Source organism: Microcebus murinus, chromosome 6, assembly GCF_040939455.1.
Source record: "Microcebus murinus isolate Inina chromosome 6, M.murinus_Inina_mat1.0, whole genome shotgun sequence".
NCBI classification, from domain to species: domain Eukaryota; kingdom Metazoa; phylum Chordata; class Mammalia; order Primates; family Cheirogaleidae; genus Microcebus; species Microcebus murinus.
In genome coordinates, this window is record NC_134109.1 from 108913079 (window position 1) to 108937929 (window position 24851).

General features: G+C 57.7%; 1 protein-coding gene across 1 annotated transcript in view; it reads left to right on the forward strand.

Moving 5' to 3' along the window:
• The first annotated feature begins 8074 nt into the window (after window positions 1-8074).
• The window catches only part of CCDC33 (coiled-coil domain containing 33), an 85132-nt gene continuing 68355 nt past the window's right edge, over window positions 8075-24851 (forward strand). The window contains exons 1-2 of the mRNA XM_012748251.2: window positions 8075-8453; window positions 13028-13191. Of these exons, the coding sequence (XP_012603705.1) occupies window positions 8430-8453; window positions 13028-13191 (188 nt within the window). The 5' untranslated portion in view covers window positions 8075-8429. The remainder of the gene's footprint in view (window positions 8454-13027; window positions 13192-24851) is intronic.

Here is a 24851-nt window from a genome sequence, read left to right on the forward strand (position 1 = left end):
TGGGGAAGCAATTTGGGGGAGCAGATTTCTTCCTGGTGGCCCCATGTCACATGAAGTCTAGCCAAGCCAGGTTACTTGGCATTAAGTTGGGCCCGACAAAGAGTGCTCACCGCACTGGGTGCTTTGGGAGCAAGGCTGGGGCTGGGGTTGGGGCTGTCAACGGCTGAGTCCAGGGCAAACCCCTGGCCCACTGTAGATGGCTGATGACACTTGGGAAAAAGTGTTCCACAAGTAGCCCCAGCCCAGAACGAAGCCCTTTCCCACCCTATCTGAGGAGTGACAATGAGTTAGTTGCACCAAAGAAGGTTCTGTCGACAAACTTTGGAACTCAGGCTTGAATTCAGACTCCCACTTTGCCACATAGTAGGTGTCCCTGAGCAAGTCATTTTACTTCTCTGACCCTCTGTTTTCTCATCTGTAAAAGAGGGATAATGATGCCTATTTTGCAAGGCGGTTGCCAGTGATTAAAAGACATGCTACCCTCATTGCATTCCAGGAGGCCTTCTTGCAGGAGAGGGGATTCCAAAGGTTTCTGGAACATAGGCAGCCTGGAAGGCAGCCCGATTCAGCCTTGGAGGCAGGAGTGGGTCACCCGTCCCTGCTCCAGCCCCCACCTCTCTGGGAGGGTTAGCGATTCTCCAGTGCAGGAAGCGTTTGCTGAGCCCCGATTCTGTGCCAGGCCTGGCCTCCCAGAGCTCCCCATAGGGGCAGCCAGTGGGCACAGAAGGGGAGCAGCTGGGCCCACGCTGGGGCGGCTGAAGGCACAGAGGAGGGGTGGAAGTACTTGGGTTAAGACAGGAAGGCAGCCAGTAAGCAGTACCAAGTTCTACCTTAGATCCTGCTCTGCCCTCTCCAGCGGTGGGACTTCAGCCGTCGTGCCTCCTTCCTCACTGTGGGAAGGGGGTGATGCCGCTCCCCCAGCAGGACTGCTGAATGGAATAAGCAGCACATTTGGAGGCTATAGCAAGTGTCCGTAAAACATTAGCCAAGCTCGTGGTGTCCAGTGGATGGCAGCTCGCTGGGTAGACAAGGGTTGGAGGGCCACTGACAGCAGACGACAGCTTGGGCAAAGACCCCCAGACTTGGGGCAGTGTGGCTTCTTTGGGGAACCTGGAGGCTGTCTGGGGAGGTAGTGAGTGTGGGGGCAGGTGAGGGGCCAGGCCATGGGCCCCACCACCCCTCAACTCTCACTCTAGCAGGAGGTTTGCCCTTGAGTGAGCACAGGAGGGGAGGGTGTAGACATTATTTTAATCTTCCTCTGAAAGCATAATTGCTTCTTGTCGGTGGCGTTCCTAGAGAACCTCCCCATGAGAAAGGAGATTGCTTTCCCGTCTCCTCTCTGCCAGGAGACAGGCAGGGGCTGGGCCAGCTCCACGCTGCATTAATATGCTGCAAATGCGATTTCATGGCCTCAAATGAGATTAGGGCCAGAGGCTCTGCTCTCTGGTACAGACGGCAGGCAGGCGGGTGTCGGTGAAGGGTGGCCGGAGCTGAGCAGGGAATGTGAGGGGAGGGATCCCAGCCGGCTTGGCCTGAATAAGCAGTTTCCTGTAACCGGATCGCCTTTGCAGAGCCTGCCCTGAGGCCCTGGGTAGGGGCCTGGGGCTCAGGGTCAGCCCCAACCCTAGACTCCCCACCGGCACCTAAAAGGGAGAGCTGAGATTAACAACACAGGTTCTGCAGCCAGATGGCCTGGGTCTAAAGCTGGTCTCTTCTGCTCCTGGTTGTGCCTCAGTTTTCTCATCTTTAAAATGGGGACCACAGTAGTACCTACCTCATATGTAGATGTGAGGACTGAGTGCACACCTGTAAAACGCACAGAACAGTACCTGGCACGTCTTAAGTGCTCGCTAGTCGTTAGCTGTTATTATGAGGTTCACACAGGCCAAATATTCACGCCCTAGCAGAGGGAGAAGGCACGAAGGGCTTGGACTCTGGAGGAGGAATGTTTTGGGGAGCAGACGTCACTATCCGGGCTGAAGTAGCAGGGAGGAGGAAGGCACCAGACCCGTCATCCCTCACTCACTTGCCAAGCACCTGCCTGGTACCAACTCTGTGCCAGGCAACATGCTGGGCCCCAGGGACGGGCAACCGCCAGGCACAGTCCCTGCCCTCAGGGAAGACAGACCCTGTCCCAGAAAAGTCACCATTGAGTCATGAGCCAGGGCAGGGGAGTCCCACGGGCTGTGGGTCTGACGTCGCTGGGGTTGGGGCGGAGACAGGGAGGGAGGTTCCAGAGGACAGTCGTGCCCTGAAGAAGCACCGTGAATTACTCAGGCTGGCGGGGGAAGGACAGCCGGGCCTGTGGAGCAGCCACGCAGCCACGTGAAGGCACGTGTTGGAGAGACCAGCGCCCACTCTGGGACACAGGCGTGCCGCGAGGCAGGAGCAGGGTGTAGGGCAGGGACCCTGGGCGGGGATGGAGGCCCGGTGGGCAGACCATGAGGCCCGCAGGCGTCTCTGGGAGCAAGGGGGCCTCCTGAAGTGGTCACGGAAGCAGGGGGACTCGCTCAGGTTTGCGTGGCTAGAAGAGTGGGGTCAGGGGACACAGATTTGCTGGAAGCTGCTTGAGCCTAGACCCCCAGGCCTCCGCCCTCCGAGTGGACCCGCCAGCCTTGGCAGGGCACCGCTCTGCCCTCCTCCTGGAAGCAATGGCAGAAGGCTTCATAGCTTGCTCCTTTATTCAGGTCCTTGTTAACGAGTTATTGATTTCTCAAAAGAAAAACGCCCAAAAGGCACTTTGCATCTTTAGCAAAGTGATTTACGACATGACGGTGGGACCTCGCTGCCCCAGACGAGAGCTCTGGGTACCAAAGGCTGAGGTGAGCCCTTCAGTGTGGCAGTCAGTGAACGCACCCGCGAGGCAAAAGGCAGCCGTGTCCCCCAGAGCCGGGGCCACGGGGGTCCACGCTGGCGCGACCTGGTGCATGGGTGAGGGAAGGCTCACTGAGGGGCCGCATGCCATGTGCCAGACATCCATCCCCTTGTCTAACCCTCCTGCTTGCTGGTCTGCTCTGCAGATGAGGAATTTGAGGCTCCAAGGAGTCGGGTAGCTTTGCCCATCCTCACTGCAGGGCCCGGCAGGGCCAGAGTTAAAGCCAGGCCTGTCGGATTCCAGGCTGTCATGCTTTTTGCTGCCCAAATCTTTTTTGCCTACTTGTTGGTGCTAGACCAGGCTGTCCCGGGGGGCCAGAGCCCACAGAACAGGTGCAGCAAGACAGGGTGAGGACTATCACAGAGTCTGCTCTGTAACACAGCAGGGATGCACATGGGTTTAGCCCAGGAGCCGTTTACCAAGCTGATCCAGGTCACCTCTGTGCAGTAAGGAAGCAGGGGAAGGGCAGAAGGCAGCCCCCAGTGCCTCCGGGATCCACCCTGGCCCACACAGCCAGCAGGCCCCAAACAGTCAGCCTGCTCCCAAGGGGCTCAGTTGGAACAAGCAAGCTAGCCCTCGTGACACGAGTCATGGCCCAGAGTGTTGTGACCACACCAACCTTTGGGGGACAAACAACCCCACGGCCCATTTGTGCTGGACAAAGGCGGCTTCTTCCAGACCCCTTGCTTCTGCCCTTGCTGGCAGGGGCTTGCCCTGCGCCCCTCACTCTCCCTTGCCACCGTGCCCGCGGGCCACACTGTCACAGAGCCATCTGTTGGCCACATCCAAAAGGCCAGGTGTTTTTGACTTGAATTCCTTCATGTTGCCCCAGTCTCAGGAGAGAAGGAAGGAGAGCAGTGACTCCTTTCCCTGGAATGAAAGGAAAAGGCAGCATGATTTGGTGGCTGGTCACGGACTGGGCCAGCAGGACTGGATTCAATCCCAGCCCTGCCACTCCAAAGCTGTGTGACCGTGGGCAAGTCCATTCCTCAGACCATCTGTGCTCTTATTGTAAAAGGGACTAACAGCAGTCGCTGCGGGAGCAGGAATGTGAGGGTCAAACGAGACAGTGCAGTAAGCGCTTGGCACAGCACCGGGCACGTAGTAAGTGCTCACTGAACGTCGAGGGCGGGGTGTGAAGGTGCTGGTGGTGCCATGCTGGCAGTGGCGCCAGGACGTCAGGCGAGAGCGCAGGCTCAGAGAGGAACTCGCACACGCGCCAGTCAGGCTCTCACAAGGGAGAGAAGGCGCTCAGATTTGTGAGCGTGGGGGAGTTTAATAGGGGCACCATGTGCAAAGTCCAGGGTGGGGTTCAGGAGAAACAAGAGGCCGAGTGCAGCACCCTGGGGACTGGGAACTGTGAGGACCCTTCGTTGCTCCAGTTTGGGAAGGGGAAGAGGAGGGAATGATGGCCTTGACCTAGAGGGGCAGCTGTGGTACGGAGGCAGCTGCCAGGCAGGGTGGCGGTCCCAGGGAAGTGTGTCTCTCCCAGAGCCGGCGAGCTTGGCCTTCCCGTCCCCCTCAGCCCTGTCCGCCCCCACCCCCACTCCTCCCCCATCACTCTCTCCATGTCTTTTGGGCAGTTGAGATGGATGAGGCGGGAAATGTGGGCAGTGTGATTTTGCAGCAAATGGCAGCTCATAGCTGTGTGATCTTGGGCAAAATGTTAACCCTCTCTGAGCTTTAGCTCCCTTCCTTGTCCAGTGGGGCATCAGGGTGCTCTGAGGACCCAAGGAGACAGCGCAGGAAGGCACTCGACACTGACAGTGAAGAGTCCCCACGTCTCGTCCCCGCCCCCGCTTGACCCTGCACAGCGCCAGGCATCCCAGCCCCTCCCTCTCCTGCCGACAGGCAGGCCGTTCCTGTGGCCACACCTTTCCCCGGGCAGCCCCTCACCAAAAGTGTCCTTCCCTTCCTCCCTGAATCCAGTTCATCCTCGGGGTCCTGCTCAAGACCCTCCATCCAGGGGACCCTGTCATCTGCTGTTCTGCACGAGCGCAGGCCTCTCTGTCCGAGGCAACGCCACGCCGTCAGCGCTGCCTGCCACGGCTCTCACCCCCCACGCCGCGTTCGCTCCTGGGGCTTGATACGCACGAGGCAGGGGCCTGGGACCTGGGCGCAGTCCTGCCCCTCCTCGCTTTTTATTTGGACAGCTGTGAACTGGCAGTTCCTTTAGAAAGTCTTTGTGCTCCAACCACCACTCACCCTCAGCCCCAGCAGTGTATACAGCAGGTGCTCACTTGTTGGCTAAAGGATGGAGGTCTCTGAGAGGATCTCTGCCTCTGACTACAGCAGTGAATCCACACCAGGGGTCCTCACACTTTCTAAGCAGGGGGCCAGTCCACTGTCCCTCAGACCGTTGGAGAGCGCAGCGCACATTCCTCACATGCGCACTGGGGCCTGGGAGAGCCGCTAAGCAGGACAGGCAGCGGCGGCCAAAACACCTAGCGGCCGGATAAATGTCCTCGGCGGGCCGCATGTGGCCCGCGGGCCGTAGCTTGAGGACCCCTGATCCACGGCCTGCCTGGCCAGCTCTCCAGGGGCTGCGCTGACCTCGCATCAGCTATGAGGCTCAGCCTTGGAAGATTCCGCAGAGATCTGAGGGGCTGGCTTTGCCTTGTGCTTAAATCATGGCTCCAACCGGGCCCCCGGAGGCTGGTTCACATCCTGACCCTTGAGGTGCTGGGATGGGTTTAAGCTTAAGTCACTGCAGCCGGAGCTGTGCTGGGGAGAACTTGCCAAGTCCAGGGTTGGTTAGCAGGGAAACAGCAAGCATGTCTGGGGCACTTAACCATCAGTGTTGAGTGCCTTCCTGCGCTGTCTCCTTGGGTCCTCAGAGCACCCCTGATGCCCCACTGGACAAGGAAGGGAGCTAAAGCTCAGAGAGGGTTAACATTTTGCCCAAAATCACACAGCTATGAGCTGCCATTTGCTGCAAAATCACACTGCCCACATTTCCCACCTCATCCATCTCAGCTGCCCAAAAGACATGGAGAGAGTGATGGGTGGGGGAGAGAGAAATGGGGGTGGGACAGAGCTAAGGAAGAAGGGAAGATTGCGTTTGCTGGCTCTGGGAGAGACACACTTCCCTGGGACTTGCTGCATGGGCAGTCAGTCCCAAAGGGCTGACTCCTCGGAATGCAGGCCCTAGACATGGCAAAAGGCGTGGCTGACTCCGAACCGAGTATGTCCGCCCAGATTCTTCTTGCTGCCCAGCAAGGCCCGTGCAAAACTAGGGCAGCAGGACCCCTCCCTCCACAGCAACCAGCCTCAGACCCAGCCACCGGGCTTGCGTCTCCCAGGGCTGTGGGCTCCCTAGTGGCTGTGTTTAACCCTGGTCCTGCCCAGTGACATGGCTCCAAGTGCTCTCTCACTGGGGGACAGGGGGTGCAGGGTTACCTATTACCTTGTGAGATTAATCATTATCTGCTTCCCCTGAATCATCAAAGCTTGAGGCTAGCCCCAGGGCAGGGGAGCAGAAGTTTCCTCTGGACATTTGGGGAGCAGGCGAGTTTCCCTGGGCTGGGGAGGTGGAGCCCCTCTTAATGGGGGAAAGGGAAGAGCAGGCAGAGCAGCTGGGCCCATGCTGTTGTCAGGCCTTCTCACCAGCCAGGAGAAGTCGGTTTGGGGAGGGGGTTATGGTAGGTACAGGGGCCAGTGTCCCAGGGGTCCTTGGTCCAGGGAGATAGACAACCGGCAAGGGAGGTCGTGAGAGGGCCCTCCTTCCCCTGTCTGCTGAGTGTGCAGAGCTGGCTCTCGCTCTGGAGCCAGACGGCCTGGAACCAGTGTCCAATTGCATTATCTTCTTCCCGGGCAGGAAGACCGCAGGGGTGGGGCTGCAGGGGCAGAAAGCTCAGATGCTAGGTAGCGCAGCTGAGCGATAGCCGAGCATGGTGGGGCCAGGACCACAGTGAGGCAGGCTTGGTGGCTGGGGCACAAAACATAAAGAGGCACTTGTGCAGGAAGGGAGCACCCACACAGCCCTGAGAGCAAGTGCCCCCTTAAGTGTGCTTCCTGAGCACCTTGCTTGCCCCTCCAGGCCCTGCTGCAGGGATGCAGGGATGCCCCATCCCCTTCCCCTGCTTTCTGCATAGCCTCCTGGACCAAGCAGGCCTGAGACGGGGGAGGGGCGCTCTAGGGAGTCTAGGGAGCAGCCACTGAGACCCTCTCCTCGCATGACAGTGCTGGCCAAGGAAGGAGATAAAGCACGGTGCTCCCAGCCAGCCCAGAGCCCCAGGGTACCACCCTGGGCAGGCCTGGAGCAGGAGAAAACTAGGAGTGGGGTTCCTGGCTTCCAGCCCCAACCATCTGGGTGAACTTGGCTGGTCCTTTCAGTTCTAATCAAAGGCGAAGCCTCAGTTTTTCTGTCCCTAAATTGGGGAGAACCACATCTTCCCTGCCTCTCTCCCTGGAGTGGGGTGGAGGGGAGCCAAGAGGCTATGGGGTGGTCCTGCTTTGGGCCCCAGGCCAAAGAAGATGAAAAGAATCCCCAGTGCAGGGCCTAAAACAGCTGGCTGAATAGCGAGGCAGGCCAGCGGCCTCCCAAACACCCCAGGCAGCACCCAAGTCCCTTCTTGTGCAGCCCAGGATGCCTGACTGTCCTGCAAGGCCCAGCTCAGACCTCCCTCTCCATGGGGCAGCCCCACCCCAGGCCAAGGACATGCCATTTTTCATTCTGCCATCGTGCCCCACAGCAAGCACTGAGAGCCACTCCCGGTGTGCAGGAAGTGCTCAGTGAAAAGATTTGTTATCCTTATAATTTCCTGTGGCACTCAGAACCAGATTAACCATAATCTTTGGTTCATACTCTAGTACCATCATTGGTCCATATATGGCCCTCTTTAATTCTTTGATGATAATTTATTTTCAAAATAGAGTGAACTCCCATTAACTGCCCACCCAATCTAAAAACCAGAATGTTACCAATAACAAATCTACTTATATTTTCCCCCTTCATACCCCCATCTTCCCACCCACCCTCAAGAAATTATCCTCTTGAAGTCTCTGTTTACTATTATCGAACAAATGGAAACTGCAGGCACCCAAACAGTCAGAATGGCTGCAGATTCCAGCCAGAAGACATGAGCCTCCAGCTATTTCTTGGGCCTGTGAGACTTCAGCCCCGCCCTGTGACGTCACACAGCGTTGCCCAGGTGACCCAGCTAGGTGGCAAAGCCCACTTGTTTGCCAAGTCTGGGCAGAGAGAGGCCTACCCCTCTCTTCACCTTCCTGGGGGTGCCAGGAGTCAATTGCCCGGCTGTTGACCCCTGCCCAGGCCATGGCCCAACGCCCCCAAGGCATCTCCACGCACAGAACGTCTTGCTGCTGAGAAAGATCCAGGCCCCCACCCCGACCTGCCCGCCCCCCCATCCAGGCCCCAGAGCTGGTGTGGGGTCCCCCTGAGACCACATCGACCTTCGTATTGTTCACTACCCCCAAAGACTCGAAGGTGCCCAGGCCAGCTGTCTGGGCAGGACTGATGCCTGGTCACCCACCAATTCCAGGTACTGGTCCCCAAGATTGTTAAACAAGGCCAAATACTCCTGCCCCCAAGATGATGGGATGGAAAAAGAAAAAGGTAAGGCTGGGGGCATGAGCCACGTACCTGTGTGAACCCATCCCTCCTTCAAAGTCTCTTATTTTGTTTGCTCTGAAATCATAACAAAAGCTTTCCTTCTCTGGACTTCAGTTTTTGCAGCTGTGAAGTGGGGAGTGAGGTGGTCTCTGTGGCTCCCCCAAGTTAGACCCCTCTACTCTCGGGCTACGTGGGAGCCGAAGTGCACTGGGTTTGCAGGTGTTGTTGACTTCGGTTCTGCCTTCTGTTGCTGGGGGCACGCACGCCCAGAGAGCCTGCGGAGATGGCCCATCAGCCCCTCTCCCCCTCTCCCCGAGATCTCTGGGGGGGTTCCCAGGCTGCTTCCTCGCAGCCTCGAAGCCCCAACGCCCCACTGTCCCCGTGATCTCCCAGCTCTGGCCCTGACCTTCTGGGACCCAGGCCCCTGTCCAGGATGCAGATGCGTCCTGTTTGTTCTGTTCTCTGCTGCATCCCCAGTGCCTGGCACATAGTAGGTGCTTAATTAAAAGCTGTGGATATCCAGACATGGTGGCTCATGCCTGTAATCTCAGCACTTTGAGAGGCCAAGGTGGGAGGATTGCTTGTGCCCAGGAGTTTGAGATCAGCCTGAACAACATAGTAAGACCCCATCTCTTAAAGAAAACAATTTAAATTAGCTGGGCGTGGTGGTGCTCACCTGGAGTCCCGACTACTCAGGAAGCTAAGGCAGGAGGATTGCTGGAGCTTGGGAGTTCAAGGCAGCAATGAGCTATGATGGTGCCACTGCACTCTAGCCTGGGTGACAGAGTGAGACCGTCTCAAAAAAGAAAAAAAAAAGCTCAGCCAAGCAGCAGAGCCCTGCCAGGAGGGGACTAGAATCTCAGTTCGATGAGATGCAAACAGTTCGATGTTCCCTTACTGGCCGCTAACTGGCAGGGCTGAGCCTGTGCCCTCAACTGTGTCACCCTTAGGGATGGCAGAAGGCACACAAGTACTTGCTAAGTGGGAGCACCCTCTTTGCAGTTACACTCTCAGGTCAAATAAGCCAAATAGCTGGGAGTGCCCAGGCCCCAGTATGAGTTCCGTGTCATTGTCCTTGATTTTGATGTCTCTGGTTCCTGGTGTCCTCTGCCCACAGCTGGCCCCTCCCCAGACTCCACCCTCCTTATTAAGCCTCTTTCTAGAATGCCGCACACTCAGGACCAGGCACCAGGCTGGCCTGGGCACTAAGCTGCCAGCTGATTCCCCCTGCCCCAGCGAGCTGGACTCAGGGACCCAGGGAGTGTGCATGGGAGCCCTGAGGAGGAGCCAGAGTTGTGTTTGATTCATAGCTTTTAGAGCATTTTTAATAGCTGGGTAGAATCCCCTGTAAGGATGTTCACACGTATATACACTATTATACATTCATGTTTCTTCTTTTGTGGATCCCCAGTTTATGTCTTTTTATTGGGGTGATGTTTATGGATTTCAGTACTCTCTGTGTATTAGGGATATTAGTACTTTTATATTTCTTGCAAATATTTTCTCCCATTTGTCTTTCCTTTGTACAGCAGTGAATCTTGGACCATTATAGAAGTTGACATAGATATACATTTTTTAAAATGTAATCAAATCTATCAATCCTTTTCTTTATTCTCTCTGACTTTTGTGTCATCTTCTGAAAACTCTCTGCTCCAAATACAACTCTTCTTGCTGCTACAAATGAATACTCAGGTTAAGAGTTCAAGGGGGTACATCGTGGCCCAGAGAAGGAGCCCACATCCAGAGAGGGGCGGTTGGAGCAGAGCAGGGCCACGAGGTCGTGGAGTCAGAGAGACGCTGGCTCCAGCCCGGCTCTGCCCTGCTGGCTAAACTAAACTGTGTGCTTTGGGGCGAGAGGTCTAGTCTCTCTGAGTGCTTCCTCACCTGTGAAAAGCCTCCTCACCTGGCCACCGCAACGCCCAGGTGAGTTTAGATGCCGACACTAGAAGGAACACTAGGAGCCATTTCTAACTCAAGGTCCTCGTGATGCTGCTGAGGAAACAGGCCGCTCCTCCCAGCACAGCCTCTCCGCGCCTTGGCTCGCAGACAGGCCCTTCTGGGGCAGAACTGGGCCTCTTAGCTTCCGGCCTCCCAGAATGCTGGGGGAGGAGGGGTGGGCCGGGAGGAGGGAGAAGGGGGTGGGGGTGATAGAGTCCGGCTCCTTCCATCCCTGTCCCCACCAGGGCCAATGCAACCCCTCCCACTCATGGGAGCCAAATTGAGTGGGCCATTAACTCCTTCCCCTTCCCTGTTGGTCCTACCCTCCCACTGCCACCCCTCTCCCTCCCCCCACCACACACATCCAAAAATGCCCCAGGCGATGGGCAGTCCCAGGGCCCCTGGGCCATCTGCTGGCCAGGCCCAGCCTACCGAGGGCAAGGCCGCCCATGAGGACAGGTAAGGCGCCGGGATTAGCTGCTCTGAGCTTGCCCACACACCAGGCCGCGAGGAGGAGTGGACAGTGCCATACTCTGGCACCAGGCTGGCTTCAAGCTCACACCCCAGCCTGCCACCCACTGCTGTGTGGCCTCGGGTGGCAGGGAAGCTGGCCAAGCCCCTGCCTGGCAAAGCTGCCTCCTGAGGTCTGCACCCTGCACGGGCTAACCGAGAGCAAGCCTGAGAGGCCGAGAGGGGGTGCTCAGGGGAGGGAAGTCCCTCTCAGGGCCTGTCACACCCCAGTAGGTGAGTTTGTGGGACCTGACAATTAGGGGGATTTCACCGTCACTCACAGTTCAAACCCCTCATACAAACCAGCAGGTGTGCCCCCTCCCTCATAAATCCTGCAATGCAGGCCAGGGGCAGGGGACGGGGACGTTGGTTCTGATGCAGGACATCTCTGAGGAAGCCTGCAGGTCCCCAGATTTCCATCCAAACATGGGAAGGAAGGAGGGGAAGGCAGAAGAAGGGTGGCGGCCCTGGCCCACCATCCCCGCTCCAGGCCTCCCCTGTGGCCCCAGGCCTCCCTGGCCCTGGGCCTGGCCTGCCTGGTGGCACATGCCTGCAGGGCTCACCAGGAGGAGCCAGCCTGGCAGCTGGCCTCACACCCAGAGCTGAAGCAGGAGCGGTTCTCGCCAAACCCTTTGCAAGCTTTATTTCCCAGAAGGCTCTCCCCACGGGGAGGCACGGAGAAGGCATAGAAGGAGGGTACAACTCCTAGCCTGGTCTGCAGATGCCCAGCTGGGATCCAGGCTGCCAGGGAGTCAGTGGGAACCCCTGGACAGTGGCCCTGCTTCTCGGCCCTCACTTCTGTGGCCCTAGGGAGCTCATGACAAGCCCTGTGCCCTCACAGCGACAGGGGGATCAATCTCGGGCCGGGAGGGCCATTACTCACCCCTCCCAGCCTCACTGCAGGAACTTGAGGCACACTGAGCACTGGAAAGGCATCAAAAAGCACTCCCGACATTCCCGTTGGCCAGGTGGGAAAACTGAGGCCCAGATTCGTGGCACAAAGTTGGAGACGGAACTGGGCTGAAACCTAGTCCTTGCTCCTGGGCTGCTAGTCTCGCCGCTACACACTGAGGGGCACAAAGCTGCTGGGCGTGGGCTGGCTAGGTGCAGCCGGTGAGCTGGTCCTGGGAAGAGGCCGTCCGACCCATGAGGGCACGGGGCGTCTGAGGGCACTGCCCCTTCATTCTTGCCTGGCAGCAGAATACAGGAGGGGAGCGGCAGCTCTCATCAACACCTTCCCAGATGGTGACAGGCCCTGCTGGGTCCTGGGGGTGGGGGCGACCTCCTCAGTCAGGGGAAGGGGGGGTCTCTGTAGGGCTGGCACTTCTGCCTTCGGGGGGGTTCTCACCTCCTAATTAGTCACTAGGGTGTGGGCAAGGGACAGGAATGACAGTGTAGGCAGAGGGAACAGCCAGGGCAAAGGCTGGGAGGCGGGGGGGGGCTTGGTGGGGACAAGAAACAGCTAGGAGGCCCGTGTGGCTGGATGGAGTGAGCAAGGGCGTGGGACAGATGAGGTCAGTTTCCCTGCCAGTGAAAGGCTCTGAGAGAAGTGGGGAGCTACTGCAGGACTGTGAGCAGAGGAGAGAGGTGGTCCCATTTGAATTCGTAAAGACCACTCTCACAGCTGTGTGGCATGGGACAGGGTAGAGGGACAGCCAGAAAGGAAACAGAGGAAGCAATCATGAGGATAGTGTGGGCATCGGGTGTCCGGGCACCAGTGTTTGAAGTGGGGATGGTGAGAAGCGGTCAGCGTCTAGATGGGTTTGGAAGTGAGCGGCCACCGTCTGCCGCCCGGCTGGAGGTGGCGTGTGAGATTTAGGAGTCACGGCAAGGGTGCCTTCAAAAGCAAAGGCGTGGAGACGAGGCGGCCTCTCTCACTCTTCAGGACGTGAGGGTCCAGGACCAGGGGAAGGGCAGAGAGGTCCTGAGAGAGGTGCGGGGTTCAGTGCGGGGTGGGGAACCGAGGTAGGGAGAAGATGGGGCAAGGTGACTACCTTCCAGAGTGGGTGGAAGGAGACAGAGGGAGACAGGCACTAGGAGGGGAGCCGTGGGGGGCTAGAGGTTGTAGGGTGGCAGTAAAGGGAGGTGCCACATTGGAAGAGGCCACTCAACCCAGGCTCTCCCCACAGAACATTGATATCTCAGAGGAGCCCCTGGACACCTCCCAGAGTGCAGAATCTGAGATCAGCCACCTGTCTCCCCCTAACAAGGAGACCATCGTGCTCACTTTCCACGGGGCCACCAATCTACCCCTCTGCAAGGACGGCTCTGAACCGTGGCCCTATGTGGTGGCGTAAGTAGCTGGGCGAGAGTGGGGGCAGGGGACGTGTGGGGGCTGTGAGCAGGAACCAGAGCATGGCCATTGGTACATGAGCACCCAAAGGTCAAGGCCTGGGACCGTGATACCCAGTGGGGAAATGCCAAGTGTGACTCACATGGGGCTGTGCGCTCTACAGATGAGAGGCCTGGCATCTTCCCTGCTGCATGGCAAGCTGCTCACCAGAGCTGGGGACTGAGGGGCGACAAAGGGTCCAGAGAGCCACCCCTAGATCCCACACCAACTGGGCAGGGCTTGGCCACAGCTCAACCCCAGGGGGGCAGGGCCCTTGCATGCAGAGGCCTGGCTGGGCTCAGTTGGGGGCGATGGGCAGCGGAAAGGGAGACTTGGGGCTGCCTCTCCTGGCCTCTGGGTGCCCCACCCACCCATGTATAGCCCTGGGGTAGAGTCCTCACAGCTGCCCTCCCCTGAGGCTGCCACCCCTCCCCCAGTCATTTCCGTCATTGGGGCTTCCCACGCTCCGGTCCTTCAGTGCATCCACATGCCGCCACCAGCCAGCTGCTGTCAGGGCACACACCTCTCAGCCTGGTCCCCAGGCTGCCATGCCATGTCCGCTGCTCACTCTGCAGACCTGGGCACCACATCTCCTGCAGCCAGCCTTCCGTGTCCATGCAGACTGGGCTTCTGCTCAGTCTGTATTGTAAAGCACCATCCTGTATCCCTCTCCAAGGAGTTTGTCGTCCCTTAAATCCCCTCTGTAGACACTGGGAGCTACACGACTTCTCCCCAAGGCACCCTACGCTTCCCTTCCTCCACCAGTATAGCATCACCCAGTTCCCGCCAACGGTCTGTTTCCCTCTGTCCTTCAGGGGCCGCCTGCCCCAGCCCTCTCACCAGCACCTGCTGAGCCCCCTGCACAGCCCTGCTCAGGACGCCCCCTTCCGAGCAGCCACCAGAGTTGAGCCCTCCCCACTCTGGAGCCCAGGGTGGTGGCAACACTGGTCTGAAGCACTGTATGTAAATTGTGGTTTCCTGCTCCTCTTCTGGCCCCAAACCGGGGCTCCCTGAGCATGGATCCAGGCAGGTCGCCTCCATTTCTCCAGCAATGCTCCCAACACAGACCTGAGCACAGACCGAGGGGCCAAGGAGTCACTGAGACAAGCACCTGGTCCCTATGACAACAAGCCCCGCCCTGCCGCCCCCCCCCCCCCAGCGAAGGGGATGGGCGCCTTGCTGGACACCAACAGGTGAAACACTCTCTCCAAAGCCCGTCTGCGCCAGCCCAGCTCCCGGCCCTCCCCTCCCCCAACCCCATTTCGGAGATGACGGAAGGAAGGACAGGTGGCGGGAGCAGGCTTGGCAGGGAGGCTGGTTTCTAGCGGGGAGCGGCTTTCTCCCCTCAGCTATTTCCATAAACCAATTATCACCGATCATCTCGGGAGATTGAGGCCCTGCCTGTCACCAATCCAGCCTGGGCGGTGGGGCGGGGAGCTGGGTGGCCGTGTTGCTCCTCAGCAGGCACAGCGACCCAAGCCATCACCCCGTTGCCATGGGAACGAGCAGCTGGAGCCTTGAGAGCTGGGGGCTGGGGGTGAAGAGCTGGGCACACCCGGAGTCCGCCTGCGCCCTCCTGGCAGCTGTCATGTGAGGAGGGGACACAGTGGCAGGGAGGGCCGGGGAGGGGAGAAAGGGTGCATCGCTACACCCTTCTCCACTGTCCCAGTGCTCCAGGCAGAGCTGCCACCAGCTCGAGGTGGTGCTAATGAGATGCAAATGAAATGAGAAGGGAGGGCTTCTGAATGCAGTCCCAGCTGTCCGGCTTGTTGCTAGCCCTAGCCCAGGCAGGAGCCCCAGAGGAAGGACCCAAACCCCGAGAGGCCACAGACCCGGAAAGAATTTGATGTCCTTGCATGTCTAATTATAGATACATAGTAACGAAGCATGCACTAGTCCACTAGAGTTTTCATTTTGCTCATGATGAATATTTCAATGCTTTAAATGTTTATTTATAAAGATTTAAAGGTAACACCTGAAACTGTAAAAGTCCTAGAAAAAACTCAGGGGAAAAGCTCCTTTATATTGGTCTTGAGACCAACTGGGAATGATTTTTTTGATATGACTCCAAAAGTATAGGCAACAAAAGCAAAAATAAACAAGTGGGACTGCATCAGACCAGAAATTTTCTATACATCAAACATCCACAAAATGAAAAGGCAGCCTATGGTATGGGAAAAAATATTTGCAAACCATGTATCTGATCAGGAGTTAATCTCCAAAATACATGAGGAACTTATACAACCCAATAGCAAAAACACAAATAACCTGATTTAAAAATGGGCAAAAGGACCTGAATAGAAAAATTTCTGAAGAAGACACACAAATGGCCAACAGGTCTATGAAAAGGTGCTTAACATCACAGTCATCAGGGAAATGCAAATCAAAACCACAATGAGATATCATCTCACACCTGTTAGGATGGCTGTTATTAAAAATACAAGAGAAAACAAGTGTTGCCCAGGGTGAGGAGAAAAGGGAACCAACCCTTGTACAATGTTGGTGGGAATGTAAATTGGTACAACCAATATGAAAAACAATATGGAGGCTCCTCAAAAAATTAGAAATAAAACGACCATATGATCCAGCAATCCCACTGCTGGGAATATATCCAAAGGAAACAAAATCAGTATCTCAAAGAGATATCTGTACCCATATGTTCATTACATCGAATTTCACAATAGCCAAGATACAGAATCAACCTAAGTGTCCATTGACGAATGAGTGGATAAAGAAAACATCACGTATCTGTACAATTGTGTATATTGTATACATCGTGTGTATATATACACACACAAATGAAATATTATTTGGCCGTGAAAGAGAGAACCAGGCATTTGTCACAACATGGATGAGCCTGGAGGACACTATGTGAAGGGAAATGAGACAGACACAGAAAGGCAAATACTGATGATCTCACTTACCTGTGGAATCCGAGTGAACTCGTATGCAGAAAGTAGAAAAAGAAAGTAGTAGTGGTTGCCAGGGGCTGCGGGTGAGGGCCATGAGCAGATGTTGGTCAAAGGGTACAAGCTTTCAGTTTTGAAAGATGAGTGAGCTCTGGGGGTTTAATGTGCAGCAGGTGGCTGTAGCTAGTGATGCCATATTGCGTATTTGAAGTTCGGTAAGGTGATCCTAATTGTTCTCACCACACACACACTCACACACACACACTCACACTCACACACACTCACACACACACACTCACACTCACACACACACTCACACACACATGCTCTCACACACTCACACACACACACTCACACTCACACACACACTCACACACACACACTCACACACACATGCTCTCACACACACTCACACTCACACTCACACACACTCGCACACACATGCTCACATACACACTCACACACACACTCACACACACACACTCACACACACACACTCACACACTCACACACACACACTCACACACACATGCTCTCACACACACTCACACTCACACTCACACACACTCGCACACACATGCTCACATACACACTCACACACACACACTCACACTCACACTCACACACACACACACATGCTCACATACACACTCTCACACACATGCTCACACACACACTCACATACACTAACACGGTCACACACACACTCACACTCACACGGTCACACACACGCTCACACACACACATGCTCACACACATGTTCACACACATTCACACACACGCTCACACATTCTCACACACACACACTTACACAGACTCACACACACTCACACAACTAACTCACATTCATACACACACTCACGCTCACACACTCACATGCTCACACACACTCACCACAACTCACACTCACACTCATACACACACTCATACACCCACTCACACGCTCACACACACTCACACACACAACTCACACACACTCGCACACACACACATACTCACACACTCACACACACTCACACACACACTCACACACAAGGTAACTACATGAGGTGATGAATGTGTTAATTAACTTGATTGTGGTAATCACTTCATAACGTGTACATGTCAAATCATCACATTGTATACTTTAAATCTATACAATTTTGTCAATTATACTTCAATAAAGCTGAGAAAATATGCATATATAAAATTTCACATTCTTTCCAAACATACTTTTCTCATCCCTTTGCTGCCCCTGTTTTCTGGTGCCCTGAGCGTGGTCTCCGAGCAAGGTGTCCTGTCTCAGCCATCCCATGCTGTCTCACCTCTGACTTTGGCTGGGGACTCCGGGTCCCTTGGTTCCGTCGTCCTCTCTGGGCTTGCTGCCCCCCAGCAGGCAGGCCCACAGTCGGGGTGGGGGTACTGAGGCACAGGCTTGGGAGTGCTCAAAGCCATCCACTCATTCGCCACGTTGGTGGGGAGCTCAAGAGGGTTCAGGCCCAAAGATGGCGCCTGCTTGTTTGGGGCTTGGCTGCTTTACCTGTTACGTGGCACCAGCCTGAGCCAAGCTGGTCCTGGAGCACGTCCTCCAGTTGAAACTACTCCAGACCGGAAGGTGCGCCCAGCTCGCCCTGTGCTGCGCCCCTCGCCACCTAACCCCGACCTGCTCCCATTCACCCCGCTTCTCCATCAAAGCCGCTTTCCCCACGGCCCCGAGCCACCACCATGCCTGACCCTCTGTCCAATGTGCGTCTCGTCTTACATGATCTCAGGACATCAGCCTCTTGGGACCACTCAATCTCTTCGAAGCCCTTCTCCTCTTCCAAGATCCCCTACTCTCTTCCCTCCTCGTGACCACGCCTCTCTGTCTCTTCTCTCTGGCGTTAAATGTCGGCCTGTCCCAGGTTTCAACCCTAGGTTGCTCTTCTTTCCTACACTGCACTCTCTCTCCATGTGATCCCATCCCCAACCTGGGGGCAGGAGAATCTCGGTCTTCACCCCATCCACTCTGTCACCATGTCAGGTCTCTCCTGCCTCTCCAAGTCAGCGGCTTCTCTCCGCCTGCCCCACCCACTCAGGCCACTGCATGATTTCCCCAGCTGCTCTTGGTACATCTCAACTTGCCCCTGCAAAGTCCCTTCAAACCAAAGGAACCCAGTAGCTTCCCCTTGTTCCTGGAGCAAAGGGGATTCCAGGCCCAGCACGGTGGGTCTTCGCTGGCCCCTCCAGCTCCCCGCACTTCCAGCTACACTAGACATCTCTTGGTTCTCTGAGCAGACTCTGTTCCCTCTCACCCTAGGCTTTTGCACTCTCCCTCCCCCAGAACATTCTCCCTCCCTCTTTTCCAATCTCCCTGGTTTCCCAGACCCAGCCACATGCTCCCCATTACATGCTTCATGGGCCTATGTGCAGCCGCAGTGTCACCTGTGGCAGTGTGCTGTATGTGATAATGACCTTACCCTTTGTCAGTGTCCCGCCCCATGGTGCCCCATTAATTCCACGAGCAGTGTAGGTCTGCTTTGCTCACCGTCACGTCCCTATTATTAAACACACTATCTGGAACACAGGAAAATAAATGATGTCAGCAAATGATTGTTGAATGAATGAATGAATCTGTCCCTGATTCTAGCTTGCTGTGAGACTTTGGGAAAGTTCCTTTGCCTCTCGATGCCTGAATGCCTCGCTTTAAACCTGCCTCAAAGGGTTGCAGAGATGGTAGAGCCGGACAGTGGGATGCTGCCAGGCCCACAGCATGGCGGGGTTGGGGTCCTGAGCAGCGCCTGCGGTGGGCACAAGAGAACTATCAGAAGAAAGCCACAGACTGGGCCAGGCTAGTCTGACCCAGAAGACCCAGCATGCAGCCCACTGCCCCTGACTTCCTGTGTGGCCTCAGGCCAGTCCCTGTCCTCTCTGAGCCTCATGCCCAGGATATAAATTTTGGTTTCCACACTGCCGCAGGCCTGCCTGGCTGGCTTGTGCTCTGGCCTGGGAAACAGTCTCAGCTCTTTAGAGGCGACAAGAGCCCCAGCTATGCCGCCTGAGACAGATTCCACCCCCAAGTTTGCTGGGCCAGTGCCCAGGCCCAGGGTCTCCCAGTGCCCAGCACCTGTCACCAGCCTGGCACAGAGAGACCTGCCAGTCAGAGCCCAGCAGGCACCAGGAAGGCAGTGGCACTGACAGGTCGGGGGTGGCCCAGGGCAGGATGAGATGAGAAGGCGCCAGCCAGGAGACGGCTTGTGGGGTTCTGACCCCTGGCCAAAGGCTGCGTAGCAGGGCCACCAATGTTGGCAGCTGCTTCTTTGGCTGTTTGCTGCCCAGAGCTAGTGAATGGGGACAGAGCCAGGCCTGGGTGGGGGAAGGCGCATCTTCCTCTGTGCACATGGTACGGGCTTGGGGCAGCACGGGAGAGCTGGCACAGATCAGGGCCAGCTGGAGCCACACTCAGAGGATCTTTGGTTTTCTTGGATAAGCCTGGGCACCCTCACCCTGGCCTGGGCACCCTCACCCTGGCCCCAGACTGAGCCTGACCTTGGTCACAGACTGAGCCCTAACTCTGGAGAACAAGTGGAGAAGGCACTGAAAGCAGGACAGGTGTGTGTCGTCCTGGTAAGAGGGAGTTTAAAGAAGGTTCTGCTTACCAAGTGCCTACCGTATTCCTGGCACATGTGCTAAGACTGTATGTGTGCGTTTCATGTGATTTAGTTGTCACCCATCCCTATGAACTAGGTATATTATCCCCATTTCACAGATGAGGTTCCTGAGGCTCAGAGCATTTCCGTGACTTGCCCAAGATCACACAACTACTGAGTACCCCAAGAAGGATCTAGGATCCAGGGTCCCAAAATCCAAAAGCTCTTTCACCTCATTTCCTGCCTTGATCTTCCATCAGCAGTTACCCCTTTTGGGAGGGGGACTGTTGGCCCCAGGACCCTAACCCAGACTTCCAGAGAAGATGCAGTGACATTCTGGAGACTCCCTGGGATCTGGAGTTCCCCTCCCTCCGGGTCTGGCTGTGGGTGGGCAGGGATCTAGGCAGAGTGGGTGGAGGCCTGGCTTGACTCATGGTGCCCTATGGGCTTGTCTCAGCAGCCAGAGGGTTGGGTTTGGCAAAAATAACAACACAGTGACTGTGATCATGGGACAGTCCCAGGAATAACTCAGCCCACACGCGCTGGTTGTGCCCCATCTAAGCTCACTGGGAACTGGCTCTCCACACACCCTGGCTCCAGCGGAGCAGCCCTACCAGGCAGCTTGCATGACCCCCATGTGATAGCCATGGAGGCCGGAGCCCACTGCAGCGCAGGGACTTGCCCGAGGCCACATGGCTGGCCAGTGGGAGTGAGCAGATGGAGATGGCTCTTCCCATCTGGCGCCAGCTCCTTTCCTCCCCGCAGGGCGCCGTGGGAGAGCAGAGGCGGTTGGGGAGCAGTCCCTGGGTGGGGCTTGGGAATCCAGGGTCCTCACCTCCCCGCAGGGCCCCAGCCCAGCGCCTGCTTTCCGACCCACACCTGCTCCCTATATTGCCAGTCCCTGGAGGCTCAGAACCTCAGCACTTTTGTTCAGTGAGAACTTGCCAGTATCCCAGGGTTATAAACACAGCTGGTGTCGGGGCTAAAGGAGGCTTGGCCTGAGACCCCCTGCCAGACTGAAGCCCAGGGATTCTTTCCAGATGTTTCCCCACCACTGCCACCCAGGGCCCCTGAGGTCTTCTCATGGCTGAAACGCTCATTCAGACTCAGAAAGCAAGAGCTCTCTGCCGGGAGCCTGGGGCCCGAGAAGCAGCCATGAGGGCAATGGCGCTCAGAAGCCAGTGCTCTTGGGGTGACTCCGGGCAGTGCGCCGGGCCGGACGGGGCCTTCCTGGTGTCCTCGAGGCATCACGCACGGCTATCTCCTGGGCTTATCCCCATCACAATCACGGGCAGAGCTGCTGGCAGGCTCCTCCTCCCTCCCCAGACTCGGGGAGCAGCCAGGGGGCGTGGTCCTCCCTCCAGGCTTTCCATGGCTGCCCCCTGGCCTGCTGGCCCTCTGGGCTCCAGCGACAGTGCCAGGCGGTCCCGCATCTAGTGAAGCGAGGGAGACCGCTGGGCGGGGGCGGGGCTCGGGCCAGTTCAGCGTGTCACCCCTCTCCCTGCACACACGGGGCTGCCAGATGCAGTGTCCTCAGGGCCAAGCCAGTGCCACCAGCCCGAAGGCCCCGCGTGAGGCTGCGGAGTGCGAGCAACTGTGGCAAGCCCGAGGGCACGCAGCTCGGTCAGAGCAGCAGCCCTGGTCCCTCTGCTGATTTCTGTCAGGGAAAAATGAGGCCTTGGGTTGTCAGCTGTCTCAAGTTTTCAATTTTTCTGCAAACGAAGCCATATTTTACATGCGGACTGAAAACTCTAGGCAGTTAGCTCCTCTGGCCCTTCACCCTCTTCCCCGCCTAAGCCCTGGCCCCGGCTCAGACTCCATGCAGCATCCGGCTCTGCTGACAGCTCCTCTTCGGCAACCTCCGGTGGCTGCGCGTCCCCTACTCTTGTGGGAGTCAGCGTCCCCTCCTTGAAGCCCCTCCTGACTCCCTCCTCTGTCTCTGGCCACGGTGCTGTAGACGCTCCACGTTACGTCCCTGTGAATGTGGGGGCTCCTGGCTCAGGCCCTGCCTCTCCTCTGCACCCAGCTCTCCCCGAGAGACCCCCACCCCAAGCACCCCCATTACCCCCATGCTGAAGGCCCCAGGATCCCTGGGTGCAGCTAGGGCCTCTCTCCTGAGCCCCAGCCCCGTGGGCTCGCCTGCCGCGCACGTCTCCACCTCGGACTCAGCCTCCCCCAGCTGACCGCCTCTTCCTCCTCCTCCCACTCCTCTTCCTCCTCCACCAGGGCTCCACTGTCCATCTAAGAACCTGTGAGATACGGGGAGGCGCTGAGCCCAGAGGTGTCTAGGGGCCGAGGCACACGGCCAGTGGCAGTAGAGCCAGGAGCCAGGACCCAAGCCCACGCCCCGAGAGCCCAAGTGTAAACGCATCTCTGGCCTTCAGCAGGCCTGGCCTGGGAACGCTGAGAGGGCAGGCAGTGGCCTCCCCCTTCTCTGCTCCTACACAAAGGTGGGGACAGAGGAACAGCTGGCCCTTCCCTGTCACTCTGTCTGACTTCCCAGGCAGCTCTGTGGGCCGTGGAAAGTGCTATGTGCAAGGGGAGGTCCCTGTGGGTGCTGGAGGAGTGGGGCCTAGGGACTCGCTGGGGACTGTGGCTGGGGACTCAGAGGGTGGCCAGTGTGGCCAGTGAACCGGACCCAGGGTCCAGCACAGGGCCCCGGGCTGGGATAGAGAGGCCAGGGGCCAGGCAGGACCAAGGTTCCCGGGGCTCAGGGCCTTGAAGGAGCCCAGTGGCCGCAGAGGGCTCTGCTCCGTCTGTGGGGACACGCCGTCCTCCCAGCCAAGAGCCGCTTCCAGGTCCGTCCTAAGGAGGTGCCAGCAGCCGGCCGGGAGCCTGGCAGAGCCAGAGGGTTGGGGCTTCCTCTGTCTCCACCCGATTTTCCAGCAGCCTGTCCCCTCCTTCTTTCTCCATTCGACAAACACCACCGGGCCCACTGGGCCCACGGTGGCTGGGAGCTGAGCTCCAGCAGTGACAAGACAGGTCTGCCCTTGAGGAGCCCACAGTTTAGTAGTGGCAGTGGTGGCGGTGAGCAGACAGACAACCCTTTGCCCGCAGTCCTCCAAGAAAGCAGCCGAGCGGCGCCAGGCCCCAGCGCCGTGTCAGAGCCCCGGGCGGGCGAGGCTGTGTCTAGGAAAGGGCGGGAGGCTAGCTCCAGCCACCGAGCCGGAGCGAGCCCCGCACGAGTTGGGCTGGGGATCGGAATCAGAATGACTCGGGAATCAGAAGGATCAGGTGTTTCTCTGAGGCCGGCAAGGTCCCCTGTGTGTCTGGCCACGTTCCTCCCCGCCGAGGCGCTCAGAGGCCTGGCAGTGCAGAGTGGCCGAGCCCTTGAGAGGACCTGAGTCACGGCGCGACCTGCCAAAGGCTGCCTCACCCAGGCCGCTGCCTTGCCACGGGCACTGTCCCTCCACCCCCACGGGCTGTGGTGTTGACTCACAGGCGCATCCTCCCGCTGCCCAGGACGGTGGGGAGAGACCCTCGCCTGCTGCGCCGGGGGCAGACCCGACGCGACACCCCTTCCTGGCCCTGCATTGTCTCCAGTCTCAAACAGAGAAAAAAGCGAGGAAACGAGGCAACTCCCGTCCCTGGAGAGGTAGGAGGCGCCACGACGACAACCCCAGCATGGTGGCGAGCCTGCCTCTGCACAGCCACAAAGCTCTGGTGGCTGCAGTTGTCCCCTGTGCTGCCGTATGCAAAGAGCCCTCGCGCCTGCCAGCCCCAGCGTCACAGGTGGGGACTGGAGGTGCACGCAGACCAGGAAAGGTCCCTCAAGGACCGCTGGGGCGCCTTCAGGCGAGGTGTGAGCAGGTGAGAGAAGCAGCACTTTTGTTTCACAGAAAGATTTCGCCTTTCCCAGAGTGCTTGGCTCAGAGTCCTGGGAATGTGCCCTCCCTGTTCCCAGAGCTGTCCCCATGCCCTGCCTGCAAGTGCAGGGCGCTGCTGGCCTCCACTTTAGACCCTCCTTGCACCAGAGCCAGTGCTCTGCGAATCGAGGCCCACCTGTCGTGTTGTAGCACCATCAGCAATTAGTGACAGTTCATTGGAGTCCAATTAATAAATGAAACCAGGATGAGAGCCCATCGCTTTGCTGAGAATAACAGCCCTGCTCATGCCTTAAGTGGCAGCCTCCCGAGAGCTCAAAACCCACGGGACCGCCCGGCCGCCTTAGCCCTGGGGGCTGGGAGGCAGCATGGAGTGGGGGCTTGTCTGTGGCTGCTTTCTGGGGAAGCGGGCAGGGGGGGAGGGAGCTTCAGACCTGACTGTCCCTGCCTCACACCTCAGCTCCTCCTCAGAGGAGCCCCTGGCTCAGCTCCCTGCCCGGCAATCCCAGGGCAGCGTGGCCAGGCCAGAAGTATGCGGGCGGGCCTTTCCCCTCCTGCCTGCTGCCCTCAGAGGACACTGCCTGTGGCCATGAAGAAAAGGGACTCGAGAGGGAACTCAGTCAGGGAGGACCACAGCCTCTCTCCTGACCGCCCCAACCCACGCTCCCAACCACCGCACCCTCCCATGACCTGCCTGCGAGCCCACCGCATCCCAAGCCTCAGGCCTTCCCCTCCACGTGAGGAAGTCCTCCTCTCCCTGCTATTCACACCTGCCTCTGCCAGGAAATCTCCCCTCACCTGTCCAGCCCAGGTGAGGTCAGAAACACAGGAATCCAGCTTTGGCCACCCCATTCAGATGGCTGTCTCTGCAGAGACCCACTCCTCCACTCCTGTCCCTGTTGCATTAGCTCGGGCTCCTGGGCTGGGGAGAGGTCACTGGGATTTTCGGAGCCTTCTGGGGTGGAGGCAGGCCTATGGCCTGGGAACCTGGCTGCTACTTGGACTTCTGGAGGGTGCGAGCGGCTGATCTCCCTGGCCCGGAGCTGGCGTGGAGGATGCAGGTGGAGGGAATTTGCCCTGACTTCTCAGGACACATTGAGGCCAAACCACAGCATCCTGGCAGCTGGCCCGAAGGCTCTTAATCTGAACCTGGCCCCCCACCTCCCTCTCAGATTCCCAGGTGAGCCAGCAACAGGCCTGTGATGGACCAGGCCAAAGGGCTGCAACACCTCTTGACCCACCATCCATCCACCTAAAGGCCTGACTTTGCCCATCCTCAA